This window comes from Scylla paramamosain, chromosome 14 (assembly GCF_035594125.1).
Source record: "Scylla paramamosain isolate STU-SP2022 chromosome 14, ASM3559412v1, whole genome shotgun sequence".
In the NCBI taxonomy this organism is placed as follows: Eukaryota; Metazoa; Arthropoda; class Malacostraca; order Decapoda; family Portunidae; genus Scylla; species Scylla paramamosain.
Window position 1 is genome coordinate 19755635 of NC_087164.1, and position 23828 is coordinate 19779462.

The 23828-nt window shown below is 35.1% G+C and overlaps 2 protein-coding genes across 10 annotated transcripts in view; one reads left to right on the forward strand and one right to left on the reverse strand.

The window, feature by feature from the left end:
* LOC135106985 (zinc finger MYND domain-containing protein 11-like) overlaps positions 1 to 23310 on the forward strand; it is a 34976-nt gene extending 11666 nt beyond the window's left edge. For 2 of the 9 annotated variants that reach the window (XM_064016480.1, XM_064016479.1), the window contains exons 2-17: positions 4463 to 4514; positions 5818 to 5975; positions 6098 to 6221; positions 6624 to 6779; positions 6924 to 7016; positions 7185 to 7464; positions 7627 to 7823; positions 8381 to 8497; positions 8843 to 9018; positions 9578 to 9632; positions 10341 to 10568; positions 10993 to 11088; positions 12000 to 12080; positions 14306 to 14467; positions 14654 to 14772; positions 23077 to 23310. In XM_064016480.1, coding sequence (XP_063872550.1) covers positions 6717 to 6779; positions 6924 to 7016; positions 7185 to 7464; positions 7627 to 7823; positions 8381 to 8497; positions 8843 to 9018; positions 9578 to 9632; positions 10341 to 10568; positions 10993 to 11088; positions 12000 to 12080; positions 14306 to 14467; positions 14654 to 14772; positions 23077 to 23083 — 1674 coding nt within the window. In that variant the 5' untranslated portion in view covers positions 4463 to 4514; positions 5818 to 5975; positions 6098 to 6221; positions 6624 to 6716 and the 3' untranslated portion in view covers positions 23084 to 23310. Of the gene's footprint in view, positions 1 to 4462; positions 4515 to 5817; positions 5976 to 6097; positions 6222 to 6623; positions 6780 to 6923; positions 7017 to 7166; positions 7465 to 7626; positions 7824 to 8380; positions 8498 to 8842; positions 9019 to 9577; positions 9633 to 10340; positions 10569 to 10992; positions 11089 to 11999; positions 12081 to 14305; positions 14468 to 14653; positions 21066 to 23076 lie in introns of those variants that run through there. The other 7 variants (XM_064016481.1, XM_064016485.1, XM_064016482.1 and 4 more) reach the window with 7 other exon arrangements.
* Positions 246 to 3941, reverse strand: LOC135106988 (uncharacterized). The gene is made up of 3 exons (XM_064016493.1): positions 2536 to 3941; positions 2045 to 2230; positions 246 to 694 (listed from the first exon to the last, which is right to left on the reverse strand). The coding sequence occupies exons 1-3, from the start codon at positions 2722 to 2724 to the stop codon at positions 596 to 598; spliced, it is 474 nt and encodes a 157-aa protein (XP_063872563.1). The 5' UTR covers positions 2725 to 3941; the 3' UTR covers positions 246 to 595.
* Positions 23311 to 23828: the final 518 nt, after the last annotated feature.

Genomic DNA, 23828 nt, shown 5'->3' on the forward strand with positions numbered 1-23828 from the left:
GCTTTAAGATTTGCTGGGTAAGTAATAAAATTCTTTTGAGGGTATAATACACATGACAAGCTAACTTTGTGCTGAGAATTGGTGTTTTATGAGTTGCAGCATGGCAGTCATTACAAGGCTGGTCTTAGTGCAGGAAGTTGCTTATCTGTGCTGAAGAATACCATGATGTATTAGTAGGGATATAATTGGTGTATGGAGAAGCTGAACTAGTTGGGGAATGACAGGATACATTTGCTGGAGTAGAAATAATTTATTTACGAGCTAAAACATGTTTATCAGGGTTTGATGATTTTTATCCTATTAAGATAACTGATATGTACTTTGCTGAGAAACAGATCTAAAAATACAGGCCAAAGTATGTTAATAAGAATAAAGTTAGTGGGTTGATTGTCTGAAATAAGTGATAGAAGCTGAAAATCAAGCCTTAGCAATAGATTATGAGATTATGGTTTTTGCTACATTGTTTGCTGATTGTTTGTCAAAGAGCAGATATAGGTACTAATGGTTGACATTTCAGAACAAATTAAAGAGGATCACTGGTGTGAATTCCCATAATAAGATACAATTAAGGACATTCTTGCATGATGGCAGTATATCAGGATACAACAAAGGTCACTCTTGCACGAGGTGGGGTGTTTGACTGGCTGCTTAGGGAACCTTCTGAGCTGGGAAGGACAGACACTCTTGCTTGCTCCTGTAGACACAACAAATATTATTTTGGTAATATGTTTGATTGGAATTTCTAGTTTAATTCTTCTGATATCTATTTTTTTATCAGATCAGATTGGCATCTCAAGGCCAATCCAAGCCTCACCCAGGACAGGAAGTTCCTAATGGCAGCCTACCATGCCAAGGAGAGAATATCTGAGTTTATTTTAGGAAAAGAATTGTCTTGTAATGATAACCAAAATAAATACAGAAAGATAAATTGATGACATCAATGTTACTGGAACTTCATATGATAAGTAATTCCATTTGATAAGATAATTCCAGTAACATTAATGTCTTCATCAATTTATCCTTCTCTATTTATTTTGGTTACCATTACAAGACAGTTCTTTTCCTAAAATAAACTCAGATATTCTCTCCTTGGCATGGTAGGCTGCCATTAGGAACTTCCTGTCCTGGGTGAGGCTTGGATTGGCCTTGAGATGCCTGTGAGGTGATTGCCACCTTGTGGGAAAGAGGTATAATGAAAATTATGCTGGCTTATTAGATGACTTATTGTTAGCTACATAAATTTGTAGCCAATCAAAGATCAGCATCTGAAAGCCTTTAGATAAAAACAATCTAGCCTGGTTATTTGAAGCTAGTTTTGACATCAAATGGATTGTGTGCAGCTCACTACTGCATAAGGTAAGAAGCTTCACATAAGGTCTTGGCTTGATCATGTCAGAGGTGGTTTGAAGACTTAATCCCCATTTGGGGTTGAAAATCTAAAGCACACCATACTTATGGAATGTAGGTAGATGGACATTTGGCTGGCAACACCTCCTGGTCAAAGGCCTTGAGACATGAGTAGGATGGCCAGTTTCTTTCTCTGCTGCCTTTGACTTCCCCAAGCATTACTGACTAGTACCCTTTTACATTTAACATTAGAGGAGAGGTAGACAGCAGAGTATGTTATTGTGTGCATAAGTACAGCTGGTGTGTTTGATCTGAAATGTAGATAGGGAACATAGGAAGGAACAGAATAAAGTGTATGATCAGCAAGGTTGTTATGATTTAAATTGGAATTATTTTCAAGTCATACTTGCAAGGTTAAGGACAGAGGTACTGTATTTTCCTTAATATTTAGATTCATCATTGTTTCCATTTGTTTTGGAAAACTGTTATTCTCTCTCTCTCTCTCTCTCTCTCTCTCTCTCTCTCTCTCTCTCTCTCTCTCTCTCTCTCTCTCTCTCTCTCTCTCTCTCTCTCTCTCTCTCTCTCTCTCTCTCTCTCTCTCTCTCTCTCTCTCTCTCTCTCTCTCTCTCTTTGTATGTAATATATGAGGAAGCCATGGCATAATGAACTAAATTCAGATAAGTTCTCCTAAACTTACATTTCGGTGGTGGGAGATGTAGAACACTGCTCTTAGGAGATTTTGCATGTGCCCAAGGAGAAGCAGGAAGAGCAGGAGAGAGGTTGGCACAGAGGACGGCTGATTCACTTGTAGCCAGGCATACAGAACACGCTCAATCATAACAGGAGTCCAGCAAGCCATAGTAGTGATGAATAAGACCATCACCTGTCATGGATAAGGATGATGTGATTACTAATGAGGGAACTTGTCAAACTGCACTAAAGGAATTATGACTATGGGTTAATTAGGACTGGGAGTCATTTTCATACATATTTATCTGCTGTAAATTGTGGATGGGTGTTTTAGACTACATGCTGTGGTTTATGATAGGGATTCATGAGATATTGATATTTTCCAGTTGATACAGATTAGTGGCACCATTTGAAGAATGTATAAAGTTTTGTTGTGTAATAGTACTTCATAGCTATGTGCAAGATTTAAGACTCTGGAAGCTGAGTTTATGTACAGACCTTATATCTGACTTTCCTGGGGAGTGAGAAGTAGGCTTGTGAGTGTGCAGTGACTGATGACTGGTGGAAGTGATGATTCACAGCTGCACCAAGCACCAGTGTAGCTCCAGCCAGGATAGGCACCACCACCATCACCATCACCAGCATTACTGTCCACAAGATGGGCTGCAACTTAATGTTAAATATCATCTTAGCTTGTGGGAGTTTCCTTACAAATATTGACGACAAAATTGAGTCAAAACCTGTCACAGAAAACCTCTTGCTGTCTTGCTATCTAGCATATCATGAATGAAATGTATTTTGCAAATACCTGGATTTTACATATTTTGATGGCAGAGTCAGCTACACAGTAATTGTGATATAGAATACTTGTATTGGCTTTTGATAAATTTTCTCCCATATTTTCATGAACTGTTGATGCCAGAAATACATTTTCTTGTGTTGAATTAGATGTGTCATTCAGTACTGGCTCAATATTAGTGAATTCATCTGCTTCTGTTCTTTCTTCAAAACTGAAAGGTTCAGATTCAGAGTTGTCTCTGTGCAAAGCAGTCAATGGATTTATTGTTGAACCTGTTAAGTACACTTGATTATATAGTTTATGAAATGGATTTTCTATTTCCTGTGTATCATTTTCATGTTTAGTTGGGTAAGGGATGGAAAGTATTTTATCAAAACTTTGAGCACTGCTTATATTTACTGGTGGGTTATTTTTATTGTTCACATTATTTTTTTCATAGTTGAAAATCTTACTCTGTTCTTTTTCTGATATACCAAGACTTGTATGGAAGTCTTGAATAGTGTTTTTGCTTTGATTTGTCCATCCATCATTCTTGGAAATACCATGAAATTGCTGGAGTTCTTTGTGAGTAATGTTTCCTTGCACAATGCCATAGATGAGGCCAATGATGACACTTTCACGATAATCACTTGACCAATCCTCATTGCTGTTGTATTGCCAGAGGTTATCCACTATTCCTCTGCTTTGACGGGTTTCATTTTGCATTGTGAGAGATGTGTTGTTGGGAGCCATAGGTCCAAGAAAATTTTCTGTACCATTCCATAGTATCATTGTGAATAATAGTGCTATAAGCCAGGCTGTTGCTGTCCATATCATTGTGCTAGTGCGTTGTAAAGCTCCCACTCCAGAGAACTTTTCATTTGAATCTTGAATATGTTTAATGCAAATGCCATAAACTGAAAAATGGCTGATGATCACTGGAAAAATTAGCAGGATATGGATCAGAAAGTATCTGGCACAGGAGCTGCAATAATTTTGGCCATTAAGGTAGAGGCAGCCATCACACATCAGCCCAAGGCATGAAAGAGCTGCCACAATTATGTCACTAGTCTGATGTATTGTAAGAGGCTGTAGAGATCTTGGGAACTTATTTATGAGAAGAAAAGCAGATAATACAATCATTAGAAGCACAAAACCACCCATAAAGATGTACAGCAGTGCTATGATCATTCCACTCATGGTAAGACACTTTTCAGGTACCAATAGTGCCACAGGCAGGTACTCTAGCACCTGTATTTTGGAATTTTTTTTTTTCATATATTGACACCCTTTATCATCTTGCTGAATTCCTTGTGTATGGAAGCCTGGCCACTGTTTCTTTCACTTTGTGGAGTCCACTGGCAGCAGCACCTGTGAGTGCAGGAAACCAGCCTGTTATATGTTAATCACCCACATGGGTCCCGACCACCATTATACTCGTCTATTGATTGGTGGTACATGAGGGCTGGCACTGAGAACTTCAAGTAACTAGTAATAAGCTTTATATAGGTACATTATCCACTAGATGAATTTTTATTTTTAAAGTTGGTGTTATATTTTTTTTTCATTTCATATTCTACTTTTCCTGTTATTCAGTCAGTTCAGTGACAATAGAAAGTAGCTGGTGACTGCTTCTTATACTTGCAGATGCTTTGATCCTGCACAGCTTTAGGCTGGACTCCTGATCCTGGCTCAAAAGGTTTGGCAACTTTCTTAGTTCAGCTGAAGGGGACAAAACAGTGAATGCTTGGTTTTACTCACCTCAGCAGCTCTGCTGAGTTTTGCATGTAATAAAAATTGCATGTTTTTTTTTTTTTTTTCTGCACCAAGAACAAGCAGCAAAGTACATTGCATATTTCCTAAATTTATTTAGCTATTTATTTTCTTATTTATTTAGTTAACACATAGTTGCTTTTTGATATTTTATTTATATTTATATATGTAGTTTGTATGTATATATATTTTTCTTGTTAGCAAACTATTTGTTATTTTATTTGTTTACATTAATATTATTGTATATTTTTTACATAAAGAGCTATATGCCTAGATAAACCACAAATATGTATTACTAGAGGAAGACAACGTGGCGTAGTGATACCTTAGTACTAACGGAGTGTGTAGTGGCAACTGGGAACCAGGAGTGCCTTCTTAACACTAGTTCTTTGCCATCTTTTAGTACTCATTCTCTCTCTCTCTCTCTCTCTCTCTCTCTCTCTCTCTCTCTCTCTCTCTCTCTCTCTCTCTCTCTCTCTCTCTCTCTCTCTCTCTCTCTCTCTCTCTCTCTCTCTCTCTCTCTCTCTCTCTCTCTCTCTCTCTCTCTCTTTTCTCTCCCCCTCTGTTCCTTTGTTCCGTAAATCTGTCCATTGCATAATGATGCGACCTATAGTTGCAGTGGAAAATGCAGGCTTGTCGGACTCAAATCATGCTGTAGACTCCTTGTTTTCAGTCTCTGTATTATATACACCTTAAAGGGATGAATTCACATATTATTTATTATTTCCATGTTACCACCATGTGCCCCATATCATTGTTAAGGCTGTTATGTGTGAAAAGTAGAGTAGACATTCATTGCATGCATGTCATTAATTTTTGAAAGCTTATAAGACTAGAATATGAAAAGTATTTGATTATGCAAATTCAAAGACAATGGATTGGCAATCTAATTTTTTGAAGTTGAAGTTTCTCTCTCTCTCTCTCTCTCTCTCTCTCTCTCTCTCTCTCTCTCTCTCTCTCTCTCTCTCTCTCTCTCTCTCTCTCTCTCTCTCTCTCTCTCTCTCTCTCTCTCTCTCTCTCTCTCTCTCTCTCTCTCTCTGTAACATAAGCATCATTTGCCATTTGAACATGTAACTTCAAGTGTTTGCTCTCATGATAATATTTATTCTAAAATTTTTTAAGTGAAGTTAATTTCTTCATTGGTGCATCAAATATCACACCTGATTGGTTATGCAAAATAGTGTGCAAAACCTAATGTGCAAATGTTAAGGCCAATGTTTTTGTTGCAGAAAGAGAAGCATCATGAAAGCTACACTACGGCGATGCTCAGACCCTTTACATTGCCAACACCTTTGGGATGCTATCATCACCATCCGCAACCACAAACAACTGCCCTCATTTGACAGGATCCGACGGTACATGAGTAGAATGCACAACATGGAGTCAGGTTAGTGAAGAGGGGAACTGCCTATGTTATTTTCTGTTGACTATTAAATTGACATGACATAAGTTAGTGTACATGTGGTGTCTTACTTATATGAGGCTGATAACTGGTATGGTATCCTGCAGACGAAGTGGAAAAGCACCTGGAGGAATGTGCAAGTGACAACCTGATAGCAGTTACACGTAAGGTGGACAGAAGGGCTCCAAGGTTGGCATTGAACAAGAGGGCTTCAGGCTGCCCACTCCACCTGTAAGGCATTTTCTTTTGTATCACAGTTAATAGAACTATATGTTAGATGGTTTGTTTCTTTGAAGTTTTAGAGCCACAGAATGCTTTTTTTCATATGTTTGGTCAACAAAATGACATGTAACATAATCTGATGATGTCTTAGCATATGCATCATGGATTCCTCAAGTTGTGTGACTTTTGCTTTTTGTTGGATGTCACCCATTGTGTTTTGGAAACTATCTGTTGAAAATTTAATGATTAAAGGTAAATGTGTATAGATGTCATTAATGCTCTTAGTTATTTTTCAAAACATGGATATTTTTTTTAGTTTATCATAGTGAGAATATATTTTATACGTGATGTGTTCTCCAATTTTTCACAGTAGTTTGCAGTGTAGTGGATTAGCTGTCTTTTACATTTCAGGAGGAACCAGACCGCCATGACTGGTACTGCTTTGAGTGCCACAAAGGTGGGGAGGTGGTGTGCTGCTCCAAATGCTACCGTGTTTACCACAAGATGTGCATCAATGTGGAAGACCAGCCTTATGACAATGAGCCCTTTGTTTGTGTTGTGTGCAAGGTGAGCCTTCATGGTGTATAACTAGCACAAAATAACCTATTTTGATTAACGTATTGCAAAAAATGAGAGAACCAGTAATTAGTATAAATAAAACTTTCAAGTTAGTTGCTATGTTATTAACACTGAATTGCAATTTTCTCACAGAAACGCTTATACCAGAGGAGTGTCAAAAGTCGTATTAACAGAGAAGATCTCAACATGCTTTTAGCTTTCACTGTCGAAAGACTAAAAGAAAGGGTAAGTACAGTTGTGGAATATAGTCTGTTCTTGTTTACCTTTTTGTATTTTTTTAAGGATGAAATTGGTGTGAAGAATGCATATGTATTTTATATTAAAAATAATGTATTGAATGAGTTCAGTTAGCATTTACTCGTTGCTACATTTTAGTGCAAACTCTTTGCACAGCTCCCGGTAAATATATTAGAACGAGTCATCCCAGCCCCTTCTCAAAAGCCCGGAGTGTTCTTGAGTGACCGAGCTGCCACCAGCCACCAGTCATTGATACGGGCAGACCAGATGAGCCGTGTTTCAGCATCTGAGCCGTGGCGATCACAGCTACTCTTGCATCATCAAATGGATCTCAACACCATGGAACAAAAGGCATCTGATTGCAGATACAAGACGCTTTATGACTTTGAGATTGATGCCTTAACCATTGTACATAATGTCGTTTTATATCAAGGAGGTAAGTGGGAGGGAATGCATTGGTTTATAGCTCTTTTCTTGAATTTCTCTATATATATATGGTGAAATATTTATGACTAAATGAATCTATACAAATGCTTTCAGATACCTCTCTATTTGCTGTTGAGGAGTGGTTGACTTATCAAATGTTCAATATTCTCAGTTCATAGCACAATAGCAGACATGGCAAGACAGATGCTGCGGGACTGTCAGTATGACTTGATGGAGCTTGAGCAGTGCAAGGATTGCTACAGAATGTCAAATGAAAAATCAGACAAGTACTGGTTCTGTAAGCCTTGTCGACCACCTCATCAGTTAGTGTATGCCAAACAGAAGGGATTTCCATATTGGCCAGCAAAGGTGGGTAAATTCCTTACACTCCTTAGACAAGCCTTAGTTAGGTACCCTTTTGAGTGAGGAATCTCCTGTCATTGTCACAGAAGATGGTTATATATGTAATGCTTTGATCTCTTGCCACCATCTTTGTACAGGCATATCCCACTTTTACAAGACATTAAGCTTCTCTTTGTGAACACAAGATGCAGAGTTTGCTTTTCATGTACAAGGAAATAATTTATTTATTTATTTTTTGTAAAGGATTACCTTATTCATAGTCATTTATATAGTATTTTGAAATGGATACACATGTAAAATTCATGCCATCATTGCTTTTAATAGTATGTCATTGGTAGTTAAAGGTGAATCTTATAGATAAACCTTATGTATATGAAAATGTATAATTGGCTCGTCAGTTTGAAATGTAAATTGCTTATAATTTTGGTTAATTTGAGTTTGGCAGTATTTTTTTAAGAACTAATTCATTACCAAAATGAAACACACACTGATTCATGTATAGGAATTCAGTGAAAATGTGAATATAATTTGTGATAGAGTTAAAGGGAGAATTTCTTTTACAGGTAATAAAGGTAGAAAATGATCTGTATGATGTAAGGTTCTTTGGGAGTCAACATCAGAGAGCAGTCATAGAAAAATCCCACATTCGTCCAATCTCTGTCAACATACACACACTCCAGGTTTGTTTCATGGAATTTTGCCATGAGTGTACTGTCATAAATTAGTTTTCACTATTGAACCTTGTTTTAATGTTCATATATGGTATATAATTTCATTTAGATGTTTTCATGATATTACATAAGGAATGTTGGTAAGGCTCAAAAACTCACTGACTGGTATACTTTGAATAGCTTTGATATAGATTTCTGCAAACTAGGCATTATGTAGCCAAAAACTTCCTTCTGTTTTGTCAGGTTGAGAATGTTTTGTAATAAAGGATTTGTTGTTTTGTTTAATTCTTCATGTATTTGAAGTTGATAAAACACATTATTGGTGACTAAGTTCATTTAAATTTTTCTTTCCAGGTAAAACGCACCTCTGCCTGGAATAAAGCTTGTGAAGAGCTGAAAAAGCACCAAGAATTGCTAACAGCTGCATCAAGTAATGAAACAGAGCAGCGTAACCCTCTCCGGCCTGACTCAGAGCTGAGGCACCGAGGAGACTTAATGTCACCTGATCAAGAATCTCGACACACTCACAGGTAACAATTGTCTTCCTTGATGCTACATTGATATTCAGATTGGTATTAAGTAGTGAATTACCCTCTTTGTTTAAAGTCATCAGTACTCTTGCATTACCACTACTAAAAATTTGTGAGCTGTATCATTAATGATCATGAAGAGAAATAGAGAATACAGGGAGAGTGATTTGGTGGTAAGTAGTGCAGCTTTTGCCTATATCTAAAATAAAGAATGCTGTGGAGTTGTAAATATGGACACAAGGAGAATGTATATATTAATATCTTTCTTTAGGAAACTTTAATATTAGCCTTACACTGGGGAATTAATAAGATTCATTCAAAGTTTGTTATTTACCAAATTCCATATGCATTTTATGGTATTTCCTCATTCTTGTAAAAAAAATACAAATAAATAAACACACACACACACACACACACACACACACACACACACACACACACACACACACACACACACACACACACACACACACACACACACACACACAGACATGCATTGCTGAAGTATGCTTTTGATCTTTTAATGTTTATTATAATGTATTTTTTTTCTTCCACGTAGATCTCAAACACACCTTCTTCAGGCATCACCAAAGAAGGAAGGAAGAGAAGATGAGGTAAGTAAAAGAATGTACTGTTCTCCCCATGTAGCATCAATCCAGGTGGTAGTCATTTCTGAAATGAAAATGTGATTGTTTTCTCCCTATGTTCATTTATTTCAAGTTTTCCATTCTTTATTCACTTGTTTGCGGGTAAAATAATCTCAACAGTTAATTGGAGTTTATCTGATAGTGCAACATTTAATTGTTAGTTTCAGAGGAAAAGATTCTTCTCCTATTTGACTATTTGACAGTTTTTGAGAACTTTAGGAGAAAACTTGTTTGTCAGTAACGACCAGATTATTTGTTAACACCCTCTTCTGTGGCATACAAAGATATGTCTATTTACCAGGCTGAGATCCCCTTTAAACATGGGTAACTGAGACAGGATGTAGCCTCATGTCTTACTGTAAGAGAAAAGTTTAATATATGAACAGTTAGTGAGATATTGGCTTGCTTTAACTGTTAATCATAGTAGTTTTTCTTACTCGCAATCTCCCAACTTTGGTACACTTGTAAAATTTCCACAGCATAATAGTAAATAAGTTGTCCAAGCCCTTTGGAATTTTGAGTGACTTACTAAGATATTTGTGAGATGTCATAATTATCAGGGTAAATACATGGTCTCAAAAAACTTGCTATTCATTTTACTAAACTGTGAACAATGCTGAAAGAAGAAACATACAGCTCTGAAGCAGCCACTAATTTTGTGCATTCTCACCACAGGATAGAAGCAGCAGTGATGAGGAAATGCATGATGCAGATGACAATGATGATGATGAAGACAATGAAGGTGATGATGATGAGCCTGGTGAAGATGAAGATGATAATGAAGATGATGATGATGATGATGATGATGAAGAGGAGGAGGAGGAAGAAGAGGAAGAACCAGAAGAAGAGCAAGCCTCATCCATCTCATCCACATCTAAGTCCAAAACACCTAAAGTCAGAAAGGTGGGACTGATGGAAAATTCTATTAGTACATTTCAGTATCTGTGGCAAAATGGCTGAGCGTATGTTTCTCTTATTTGTAATAGATCATAAATAGCAGAACCAAAAGGGATACAGCCATAGCAAACAAAAAGCCAGCTCTTTACAAATAGCCATGTTCTCTAGGACATTTATGCTTCCACCAATAGATGATCTATTCATAAGATAGAAATATAGTAAATCCTAGTGTAGCACTCTGATGTGGCCAGTACCTTGTGCATTATAATCATGTTTCTTCTAATGAGTTCTGCAATTTCAGTCAGAAATCTATTAGAAACTTGTTGCCTTGTATGGGCATGCATGTTTGTGTAAAGCAATGAAATAGGCATCTGTCTGGCATCACTGTAAACCCTATTGGTAGCTCTTACTGTATGTTAAATAATTTCAGAAGGAACCCCCAGCCCCAGAAGATGTGGTTTCTTCCTCCAGTCAAGAGCTTCCCACCCGCTCTGTTGGCATCCAGACTTCAAACAGGCTCATGAAGGTTGGTATGCCTCTGGTATTTTACCTCTGCTAATTGGGAGGGACCTGAGGAGCTATTATGCAGATTTTCCTTGGAATGATTACTGCTTCAGTTGTCAGAGATTTGTCACTGTGTGCTGAGTGCATAACAGAGGTGATTGTGTCTGGTATGGAAGTGTACATTCCTCACTTTTTCTTGCTGTAAACCTTCCAAACCTTGGTTTAACACTGCCTGTTCTCGTGCTATACATGATAGAAAGTGGTCCACAAAAGGTACTTGAGCCTTTCATCACCTGAATCTAATGCACTTTATCTTTCTGTCCAGAGTCATGCCAAGTCTGTTCTTTAACTAGCCAAAAAACTCCTTTGTTAATAGAAAGTGTCAAAATCTTTCAAGATCTAACTCACCTCAAGATTTCTGGCACCTAGCCAAAAACATCTCCAATAACTTTGCTTTTTCATCTATTCCTCCTTTATTTCAACCTTCAATTTTGTATGATTCTCTTGACATCTCTTTTTGGATTGGCACCTCAGTGGGATTTTTTTCTTCTTTTTTGTTTTCCTTGGCCAGTGACTCTTATATAAAAAAAAATATTGATTGAAGAAAAATAGAAAGGAAGGGAGAATATATGAAGTGTATTGTATTCTTGTATTCTAGTAAGTATTGCAATTAAAGAAAGCTGTGAAAAGAGATTGTTATAATTATTTCACAATGTAGTGAATGTGGAGATTAACAACTTGAAATAATATGCAGTAGTTATGAAAAATTCTATGGACACTATGATAAAGAAAATTATTAGCTACTGGGAATTGTCATAGATGAAGAGGGGACACATATGAGAGTGATATACTTTTGTAGGAGAATGGGAATCAATAATATTAATGATGAATGAAAAGTTCAAGCAAAAACTGAAATTTCTTGTATCATTACAGATGGCAGTAGCAGAATATGGTGAGAGGTCAAACAAAAGAATTAAAGACACTGAAAAAGCAATGCGGGACTTGGCAGAAAAGGTGGGTACTAATTTAGTTTATATATATATATATATATATATATATATATATATATATATATATATATATATATATATATATATATATATATATATTATATATATATATATATATATATATATATATATATATATATATATATATATATATATATATATATATATATATATATATATATTGGTGTCTTTATGAATGATATGGGGATGACAGTGAAAGGGATGAAGAGAAAACTTTGTAGAATTATGTTAAAGAGTGTTGCAGATTATTGGTGTAAATTTAAATGTATGTAGTATTACTTAGAAATCTGAATAGCAGAATTTGGAATCTAAGAACTTATGTGGCCATATGTGTAATATTTCCCCCAGTTTTTGTTAAGATTGCTTGCTTATTTTTTTATTTACTTATTTTTAATGATTTTTTTTATTTTTCAAAAATTTCAGAATTTTCGAATAAGAAAAACTGGAACTAAATTTTCATGTTTTCTTTACAGATTTTTTCTCTTAATATTTGATTTTCTGAGATATACTAGACTCTGTGGTCATACATTTTTCCTTCAGGCATTATAAAATTTTGGGCAAATTTTTCAAAATACTTCAGAAAAGTATAATTTTTTTCCTTTCTTCAGACATATTACTTTTTATCACACATATTGCTATTTCTCAAGCAAAGTTCCTTGGATCATAAGTTTCTCTTTTCAGGAAAACACAATTAAAATTGGTTAATAACTTTGGAAAGAGATGCTGTTTGAATGTGTAGTGAAGATAATTTTGAGATACCATCTATTAAAGATTTATTTGTCAATACTCCCACTAAGCAGATGTTAATGACTTCCTGCACTGTAACTATCATCTCTATCAATTTCTTCCACCTTCCTCTTCTTCCTTGAGGTGAGTTTCTTTGCAGAAATGCTTCTCTTGTTCAGTTCCTCCTGGTGCAGTACATCAGTAATGTGGTGTGGAACAGAGAAACCAAGAGTTGACAGGAATTAGATGGCCCCCTTCTTGAAACTGTACTCTGACATAATGTCTGTGATAGGTACTGTATACCTACAGTACATATACAAAATACACAGTTGCATAATATTATACTGTACAGTACAGTACCCTTGTAAAAATAGCACCCTTTAAATTTACTTTTTTTTTTTTTTTATGGTAGTTATTGTCTGGAATACAATACTAAAACAAAATAAATATCTACATTCCAGCAAACATTACACATAAATATCTAACATAATAACTATTTTACTCAATATGATTATTGCTAAAAGCACATATTAATTGTGGATGGCCTCTGGAATTGATGCCCTGGTGTTCTGTAGACTCATATGCTGCCCTTCCCCCCCCCCCCTCTCTCTCTCTCTCTCTCTCTCTCTCTCTCTCTCTCTCTCTCTCTCTCTCTCTCTCTCTCTCTCTCTCTCTCTCTCTCTCTCTCTCTCTCTCTCTCTCTCTCTCTCTCTCTCTCTCTCTCTCTCTCTCTCTCTCTCTCTCTCTCTCTCTCTCTCTCTCTCTCTCTGCTTTCTTGATCAAACATGCAGTGACATCTTTTCTAGACTCACCTAGTAGTGCTAGAAGTCTCTTAGACTTCTGAGGCATTGTAGATAAGGAATAACTGGTGAGTGCACAAGATAAAACTTTGTGCCTTCCTAAATCAGTCTTCATTCTTGACACCAGGACATAAACACAACTATTAGCAAACCCATGTGCACACTGTTGCCAGATGTAAGAGCATTAATTTTGTCTAAGTAAAAAAAAAAAAAAATATATATATATATATATATATATATATATATATATATATATATATATATATATATATATATATATATATATATATATATATATATATTGCATATGCTTCCATATGCAATTAGCATATGGAAGCATGAACAGCCAATGCAATGGGGATTTAGTTGTTTGAGGATCTTTAAATTTCCTCAAACAAACCCTTGTTTTCCCTTTAAATTTTGGGAAAAATAGTATAAAATTTACACTATTTGATTCAGGGAACCCTCTATTTTCTATGAAACCCAAAACATAGAAAACTAAAATTTTCACCCAAACTCTGAAATTCTGGCTTCCTTAAGTGATAACATTGGAAGAAAGAGGGCATTTGAATAGAGAAGGATTGATCTTTGATTTTTTCCTTGGTTTATGCCTCCTTTTTAGATGCTGTTAACATGTGTAGGAAACAAAGCAGTTCTGTACTATGTCTTTGCCATTTTACAGTTGCGCCGAGAGTATGAAGCTGAGAAACAGAAAGTCATCCAGTCTACCATGAAGCAGATGGAAAAAGAAGTAGACCGTGTGAAAGAAGAATATCGATCAAAAATATCAGAAATTGAAGAAAAGCACAAACATATTGTATCAGACACAAAGAAAAAGCAATGGGTAAGTAATCAACAAATGAACTTAGTACATAAGAATTCTTCTCTAGCATTGCCAGCAGATGAACTTAGTACATAAGAATTCTTCTCTAGCATTGCCAGCAGATGAACTTAATACATAAGAATTCTTCTCTCCATGTTATGTGACTCATGGTGATGAAATGCATAAATTGTTTTATCTTTACAACAGTGCTGGACCTGTGAGGCTGAAGCCATCTACCACTGCTGCTGGAACACTGCCTATTGCTCCATTGAGTGTCAGCAAGTCCACTGGCACAAAGAACACAAAAAGCTATGCCGTAGAAAAAGGTAACTTAATCTTACCAGATTAGAGGGAAGCTGAATGTTTTATATGAAACTTTCAAGTCTGGTTTTTCATTTTGTGCTTTGAAGAAAAGTTACTAAAGTGTTGGATTATTTTGCAATATATGGTCTGGAAATATGTGTTGAATGTTGTGGTAGAAATGTCTTTTCATGACTCTCAAGTCCTTTTGACTGTAGAAAGGAAAACAAGTGATTTATTATTTCCTTTTTACAACATTTAGCCTTTGCTAAAATGATTCTACAAAGTTTCTTTAGAGTAATGTAATACAATCTGATATTAAATGATAGCTGAGGACAGTCTAAATGAGCTGATGAAAGGATCTGATCATTCAGCATGAACCCAAAGCTGTTGTTTTATGAACAGTACATGTGGTGATAGGTATGCATATTATATTTTATATAGTGTTGTGTTTTATCATGAAATGGTCCTATATAATATTAGACTGTTGAATGTACAACACAGTGTGACCCCAGACTTCTAGGCAGACTAACAAGTACAACTGTGAGGATGGTACAAGCTTATCTTAGTTTGTAGTGGTGTGTGTCAGCATAAGCTGCAATTTGCATGGTCAATGTCCCCAGACATTAAATGGAACATAAAGGAGAGAGATTAGATAGTAAGGTTTTCAAGTATTTTCTACTGTTACTTTCTGCTAAAGGAAATGATCATGAGAGAGAAAGGTTACAATTGGGATCTCAAAAAACAGTTTGAGGAGGTTACCTAATGTCATTAAGATTTAGACTGAGTGGTGTTTTCCCAAAAGTTAATAATGCTTATTTCTCTTTCTTATATTGAAGCTATATGCATTCTTTGCAGAGTTCTTCCTATCCAGTTATTGTTGTTAACTGCTTATTCTTCACTGTACTGAGAGAGGTTTTCACTTCTTTATGATTACATTATGCTTTTATGTTAAGATTTCCTCTCTGAAAAGTAGAAGTTTTCTTTTATTTGAAATATCATCATAGTATGTTTGTAATCTGGGGTAACTACTCTCAGTGTAACTGTTGAAACATTGTTTGATTCTTGTAATTAATCTATTTTATTGGCTATAATAGGTATATTTATTTCTTAAAATGTTTATGGAATACTTTAGAATTCTTCTGTAAATGTTGTACAGTGGTAAACCCTCAACTTAGGGGGAATGTGTAATATACTGACTTGAGATCATATTATCTTCATATTAAGAAGTTTTTTAAGCAGGTGGTCAATTCAAAACTATTTTGAAGTGGAGGCAAGACTCCCACTGCTTGTAGTTGGCATTATTGGCTTGTCAGGTAGGTCATGTGCAGTCCTGGGAGATAGGCTCACTAACAAGGGGCACTCCTGTGCACACTATCTACTGTCATGCTAGAGGATGTATTTCATTCCTTGTGTCCCATATGAACTTAAACTGCCTTTTTTGTTTTGCTTGTAATGAGTGGATACCTTTCTCTCTTTTTGCTATTTTAATCTAACAAAAAAAAAAAAAAAATGAAAACAGCCCTTTGTAACTAGCTAAGGCAGAGAGGCAGGAGCTTAAATTCTGTTAAGCTTAGTCTTTAGGTGCCTACATTCAGCTAGTGATAGGTTTTGGTGAGAGCCAGAGACAACTCAGTCACTGAATGTAACTCATGTTAATGAAACATGTTAATGAATAAGGATACCATCCCAAGTAGAGTGTCATGATTTTATTTATTTAATTTTTAATTTTAATTTTTTTTTTTTGTGTGTGTGTTCTTACATGAGAAAGAGTGTAGATACTCTTTACATTTATATGATTGGAAAGGGACCTATGAAGACAGCCAACCAGAGTAGACCTCCTGTATATAGAATTTCAGCACTCTGGAATTAAGTTATACTGGACTTAAATGACAAATTATCTGCATTAGACATATCAGACAGTGTACAATGGAACTTTTAACAAGCTAGACCAAATTGTCATCATTCATCAGGAGACAGAAGCTTGACTGTTATGGCAACATCTACAATCATGACACACTGCTACTTGAGGTGCTTCCTGTAGTAATAAGACAGGCTACACAGAGGTTAGTATTGAGTCATTGCTTGCCTTTATCCAGAAAGTGTCTCTGGTTATCTGTATTTAAGAATTAGTCTAAAAAATATGAACTAGAAATGTCTATATAGGCAGTATTAAAAGATTCATAAATAATTTTGGCCGTATTGCCAGTACCAAAAGTTCTATTCAAAAGTGAGAGGAAAGATATAACCGATAACTGACTGAGCTATTATTTACTCTACTTGCAAGGCAGCCAAACAGCATGTTCTTCCTCTTGACATTAGTGGGATAAGGGCCCACTCAGACTCAACAGGTTTGTTTGTGTGTGTGTGTGTGTGTGTGTGTGTGTGTGTGTGTGTGTGTGTGTGTGTGTGTGTGTGTGTGTGTGTATGTGTGATTCACCTGCAGTTGTCTGCTGGTCACCCAGCCAGCTGTTCCCCTACGGAAAGAGCTCAGAGCTCGTAGTGACCGATCGTCAGGTAGGACTGAGACCAATGACACACCGCACACCAGGACAGCGAGGTCACAACACCTTGGGTTACATCCTGTACCTACTTGCTGCTAGATGAACAGGGGTTACACATTAAGAGGCTCGCCCATTTGCCTCGCCATGCCTGGGATTCAAACGCGGGCCTTCTTGGTTGTGAGCCAAGCGTGCTAACCACTACACTACGTGGTGTGTGTTTGTGTGTGTGTGTGTGTGTGTGTGTGTGTGTGTGTGTGTGTGTGTGTGTGTGTGTGTGTGTGTGTGTGTGTGTGTGTGTGTGTGTGTTTCTCATCTCATTTCTGTAGGAAGCGCCTTAGTTCTGTTTGTATTTTTTAAAACACCTGAGAGGTGTAGGAAAGTCTTAACCCAGCTCATGTAATCTGTTGTTGAGTCAGTCCAAGAGGGAAGAATGAATGGCAGTCATCCCACTACTTGCCTTATTTTTTTTATCTATTTATTATTTTGTTTATTTATTTATTTATTTATTTTATTCATTTTTTATTTATTTTTTTTAAATGGGATGTGCAATTTCTTTCCTCTCCTGAAGCCTCCATTTTACTGCCTTGATTCTGTATCAAGAAGAATTTACTCATACATAGTTCCAGCATATACCTAATGCACTTTGTTATGTAGTAGTCTTCATATTATAATAGACCTCCAACTTTTGTGCTGTAACTGTCATCATGGTTTCAAGATATTGTTAACTATCAGTACCTTGAGAAAGTATAAATGATTTGTTGAGTGGCAGCTTGAAGAATCTAGTATTTATGTGTGTTCTATAGTAATGGATAAAGAGATAATGGTGCAGTTTGATAATGTCCCTGTTCTAATTCATCATTATGGATGATACGAGGGCAGCTGTGTGATCCACTTTTGGTAATTCACTGTTCTTTATTGTTTTTTCTTGCATTTAGTGGGTCTGTACCTCAAATCTTGTTAGTGCAGAAAGTGGTGTGCATTTTTCCTGTACCCAAAATACTTTAGGATTTTGTTATTTATCTTAATCATCCAATATTTTACACTTTTTTCTTTTTATTATACCATATGTATATTTTTTCCACTTTGGATATTATGTTGAACCATTGTGGTCACACACACACACACACACACACACACACACACACACACACACACACACAGTAGGAGGAGGAGGAGGAGAAGGAGATGACGATTAATCTGGTTTGCAAGGTCCCAACTCTTAAGCTTATGTCCCATACCCATTTTCTGCTAGGTGAACAGACCAGATGCTACTCTGCATTGGCTTCTACTCCTCCCTCTGCTGTGGACCACTTTTATGTTATATTTACCTACTATTCATAGTCTTTATCTTTACTCTCAAATCTTTATTGCAAATCATCTTTTATTGAACATTTTCTGATACACTAATGCCATTTGGCCTCTGTTGTCTGACTTTGCTAACCAGTTTCATCACATATTATGTGTGTAGCCGTCCTCCTTGCTGTTTTGGAAACATCAGTGAGTTTATGTTTGAATTTGTTTGGTGTTTTCATATTGCATTGCCAGTGATATAGGAAAACAGTAAATGCATCAACATCAACCATACTACAGGCTTATTTGTAATGTACCAACATCAGTGTATGTGTAGCTAACAAACATTATTATTTATCCAGCATACTAGAACTACCATGTGTGCTAGTTAGCTGGGTTATTACCATTTTTGATATATAGTGCAGTGGTGATGGAGCTGCTGAAAGGATTTAGTAGATATTGTCATTGCACAAAGTTCCCATGTGTTTCCACAAATGTACTTAAAACTGTTGTTAAAATGCTGGAGGTTTGTAGCAAAGCTTGAATATTTCTCTCCTCTATTACCTATTGATATTATTTTATAAATTACAGTTTAGTTGTATATATATATACTAACATCATTTTATAGATGTTTTAAATAAGAATATTTTTGTTTGTATTAAATAATACAAAGACTGGATTTGTGGCCCTCCTATCTTTGTTTTATGTTTTAGGATTTAAAGTTTACCTTCTATATGCTGTACATTTCTAGCCACGTGCATTGTTAGGCTGTACCATGCTGAAGGCACAGCCTGTGCTGGCATGGGCTTATAATGTGTTCATTCTTGTACATGTAAGAGGCCCAAGCTATCCACCTTGCCTCTCTTGACATAGATAATGCCACAATGGGTAACCATTAAGTAATATTAAGCAAGTAGCTAAAAGTTTACTTTATCTCAGGTTCTTAGCACGGGGAGGTCAGAACTTTATCAGAATATCACTTCTTTTCCTCTCATATACTAAAAAATTATGTATTGGATATAATATACTGACAGGAGTCTGTTGAAAGGAATTTTCATATTCCTACAAACATGTTTGACAAACTACAAGGTTGATGAATTTTATGTTTTGTGACGTTTACATGTTTAGTGCTTACAAATGTGATTCTCACATCTCATCTGAATTCTTATTCATGTTATTTTTGTTTAGTTTTTTGTTTTAATGCTGTCTTTTCTTTAGAAATATTCTACTTATTAAAGACGTTTGATTGTTATTATTTATGTTTAAAGGTTTTACATGGTATAAAGTAAAACATGAGTTTTATGGAAACTACTTCCTCAGGGAAGATTATAGTATAATGAAATTTGACTTGCTTATGTTTACAGTCTTTTATATAGCCAGTCTTGCAGCTCATTATTTATTTCTGTTGAAGTACTGTAGTTTGCATCATGTTTTTATTTGTGCATTGTGCAATAATTATTAGCAATACAGAAATAATTTTAAATGTTTTGTTATTATTACATTGAATATCTAGAGGTGCTACAAAGCAGTGCTTTTATCTCCATGGCCTTTGTTGGGTGAACATAGCTGGTTAGGAAGTGCACATAGGAATATAATGAGGTAGCTTCTTTTAAAAAAAAAAGAATAAGTAAAAACATGTTCAAGATGAGGCATGCAACACATGAAGATACTGTTTTGTATATTTTATATAAAACATGGTAACATGTAATTTTCAGGTTTCTTTGTTTAGTAGCAAAAATAGTTAATTATTATTGTTGAAAGAACACCAAAGACAGAATCATTATTGCAAGATTTGGTTAATTGTGCTTATGTATGTTATGTGCCATCAGTTGTTATGTTTGTATGTGACACAAATTTACTAGCCAAGAATCTCAAGACTAATCCAGCAGTTGTTTCCTTATTGTAAAATGATGTTGCATATTTTACATTTATCGAATTATTACTAATAAAACATAAGTGCTGGTTTGTGTATGTCAGTTGTCAGTAGCACCAGTGTTTAGGGAATGGCAGTGTATATTAACTGATTAAATGCAGAAAACTGTTGTTGCTAGGTAATGAATAGGAGATAGAATTTTTAAGTAATGTAGAAAAAATTTCACAGTGATTCATCTCAAGATTCATGCTGATGCAGTATAATTTTGTTAACTTTTTTGTACAAAATGTGAATCCACAGCAATTCATCTTCAACAAAATACAACAGCTTGTCTGGTAGATGTTACATTAAGGTGATTGCACTATGTATTTTAACCGGTGTTTGTAATGTAGAGTAGAATACATAGTGGGTTGGTACCAAAACCTTGTCAGAAATAATGATTTGTAAATGTTGCCAATCAACTATGGTGACCACTGATCCTCATAGGATTATGTAGGTTAAATGTCCATTGTTGTAGAGTAACTAGTAAAAACAATAAATCAAAGATTGTATTAGATACAGTCAATCTACAAAAGCATTAGCATTATTCCTATAAAGCAATACCCTTTATATTAATAATTAATGATGAAATAAATTTTCATTTCAAATCGAATATCTTGAGAAATGAATATACCCGTAAAAGCTCATCAATGCTGATGTGAACCATGAAAAGAGAACATTTTAATTCCTTAGTAGGTCAGGTAGACACATTAATGTGTTATTGACAAATAGGGTTGCTATGTTAACACCACTTCTTAAATTTTTTTTTTTTTTTTTTTTTTTTTTTTTTTTTTTTTGTTATCCTGAGTGCTTCTGAACATTGTTAGACAGCCAAGTATTTACTTTTATGGAAAAAAGATGCAAGAAAACATAGTGTGGGTTAAATACCTGGTGCTATACTGGACCTGAACACTTGCTCAGAAGCATTTGTGCATGTAATGGCTTTCCCCTCAGTGACTAAATTCTTTGATACAGCATATTAGGGATTAGATACTTGTTATTTGAGTTGAAGAGATACCTAAATACCTAGAAAATACAATAATGATAATACCTCTATCCATATAACAGGATGACATTTACACATACACACACAGACTCGCTCAGTAATGAATGCTTTGCCTTATTTATGAATTATAGTGTTAGATGTCTCTAGCTAACTTTCCATTTGTGCTAGGAAGGCAAAGTCACAAGTCTTTGGCATAAATCCTGTGTCTATTCACTACAACTGTGTGAAAGGAGACAAACTTATTTTGCTTCCACTTGGGCCATGATTCAAACTTAAGAACATTCAGTTGTGAGCTGAGCTTGATTACTCATGTACTATCAGGCTATTTTTAATAATGATAATAAAAATCATAATAATAATAGGAATATTTTTTCATACTATGAAATAAATAGGATTACATTATTAAAGGCCTAGACAATGAAGGGTGTGTGTGTGTGTATGTGGGGCGGGGGGGATGACATGCCTTGACAACCCTTATTGTGTTGATGTCAGCCTGGTATACAGATAGATCATTATTATTATTATTATTATTATTATTATTATTATTATTATTATTATTATTATTATTAATATTATTAATTTTATTATTATTTTAACTATTATCATCATCATTATCATGATCATAATCACCATCACTAGTAAAGGTATCAAGTATTGTAAACTACATAGAATGTTTAGAACAAGAATTAGCAGGCATGCATGGTCCTGAAAGATTTCATTGATGATGCAGAACTTTAAGTGTGAGAGTAGTTTACTTCCAATCACTCATAAATGCAGCAGTCAATCAGAATTGTTTGAAGTTCCTTATATGTTGTACTTTTACTGTTTCATTGCTTAAATGACTTCTGACATTTATTTGATTTAATGTCCCAAAATAAATGTAAATATTCTACAGCATACACTTTTCTTTTAGTTATTTGCTCATTGTTTGGTAAGAAAGAATGACAAAGTTGTTTTACATACAAGAGAGCACAATTTTCAATAAAAAAAGCAAAACCTAAATAAGTAACAATGGAAGCATAAGGGTCTTTATGTTACTGGATTGAGTTGTATTGCCATCATTATTTCTGTCACTATAAATGTGAAGGACTTGCAGTATTTTCAGTGATATTTGAAGATGAATCTTTAGGCAGCTTTATCATCCATTTGTGTTGATTACTAATTGTGTTGGTATTGTTATACATATCACATGTAGTCATATTTCATAGACACATCAACCTTACCTTAGCACGTTCTTAGTGGTTCATAATACTTGGTAGGAGATAGAAAAATAGCATGTTACAAAAATAAGTATGATTTTGTATAAATACTACCATGAACACTTCACAGTTATGAAGTATTTCTCAAGCATTTTATAATTTTGGTCACAGATTGTTCAAAGACTAATTTTTTTGAGTTACAAATGTGCATTGAGTAATCCATTGAAGTACTGCACAACCTGCTACATATGTATGAGTTTGAGAGAAAGTACATATATGCTAAAATTATTGCAGTTTATGTGAAGATGAGTGATGTATACATAAATGGTTTTGTAACCTTAGTGGAATCATAAATGTATTGCATTTATACAGAACACACATTCTTCTCCGTATGCAGATGTTTTTTTTTTTTTTTTCAGCTTGTGAGTTTAAATAAGTAATTAGGTCACCAAATGGATGACAGGAATTGAGTTAACAAGAACACCTGTAGCATCATACATGGCAGCAGCTGGTACAGTGTGTAGCACTTTGAGCTCCGTCATTACCAGCCCCGGTGCAGGCAAGGGTGGGTGTGTGGGACCTCACTGAGTAATGTACAAATTATAGATATAGTTGTACAGTATCAAGCTAAATGAAAGTATTCCAAAGTGCAAGGCTGTATAATTTTCCAGCATATTTATGTTTTTTTTTTTTTTTTTTTTTGTATGTAAGATGTTTTGCTTTCTGTTTGCATGTATATACAATGTAAGTACCCTAGTATACATGCTTCCCTGGGCAAGACTTTCCTAAATGGCATCCTCTTTGTGTATGTACATTAGCCAGTCAGTAATCAGGTCCAATCACTATATACTTCTATAGTACAGGATGAATTGCTTACTTAACACATCAATAATAATTTTTAGTAGTGAAACTTGAATCATATACATATATTGAAATCTTTTAACATTCATATTCAAGTCATGACAAAGTTTTAATATAATTTTTTTTGTGTAGACTTTAGAAAAATTTCCTTGGGGACAGAAAAGAAGAAACTAAGGCGACAGAAGAGGGTCCATAAAAAAAAAAAAAAAAACGTGATGAAGAAAGTAACAGATGCTAAACTTTGAAGTGAAGAAAGGTGAAGAAGCTTAAGAAGAAAGTTAAACCTCTTGATTGCCAGAAGAATTGACTA

Excerpts from the sequence above, each read along its gene's own strand:
- LOC135106988 (XM_064016493.1), bottom strand. The coding sequence starts at position 2,724 with ATGATATTTAACATTAAGTTGCAGCCCATCTTGTGGACAGTAATGCTG. Across the intron at positions 2,231-2,535 it reads CCAGGAAAGTCAGATATAAG|GTGATGGTCTTATTCATCAC; the intron begins GTCTGTACATAA and ends TATCCATGACAG. Across the intron at positions 695-2,044 it reads ACATCTCCCACCACCGAAAT|GAGCAAGCAAGAGTGTCTGT; the intron begins GTAAGTTTAGGA and ends TTGTGTCTACAG.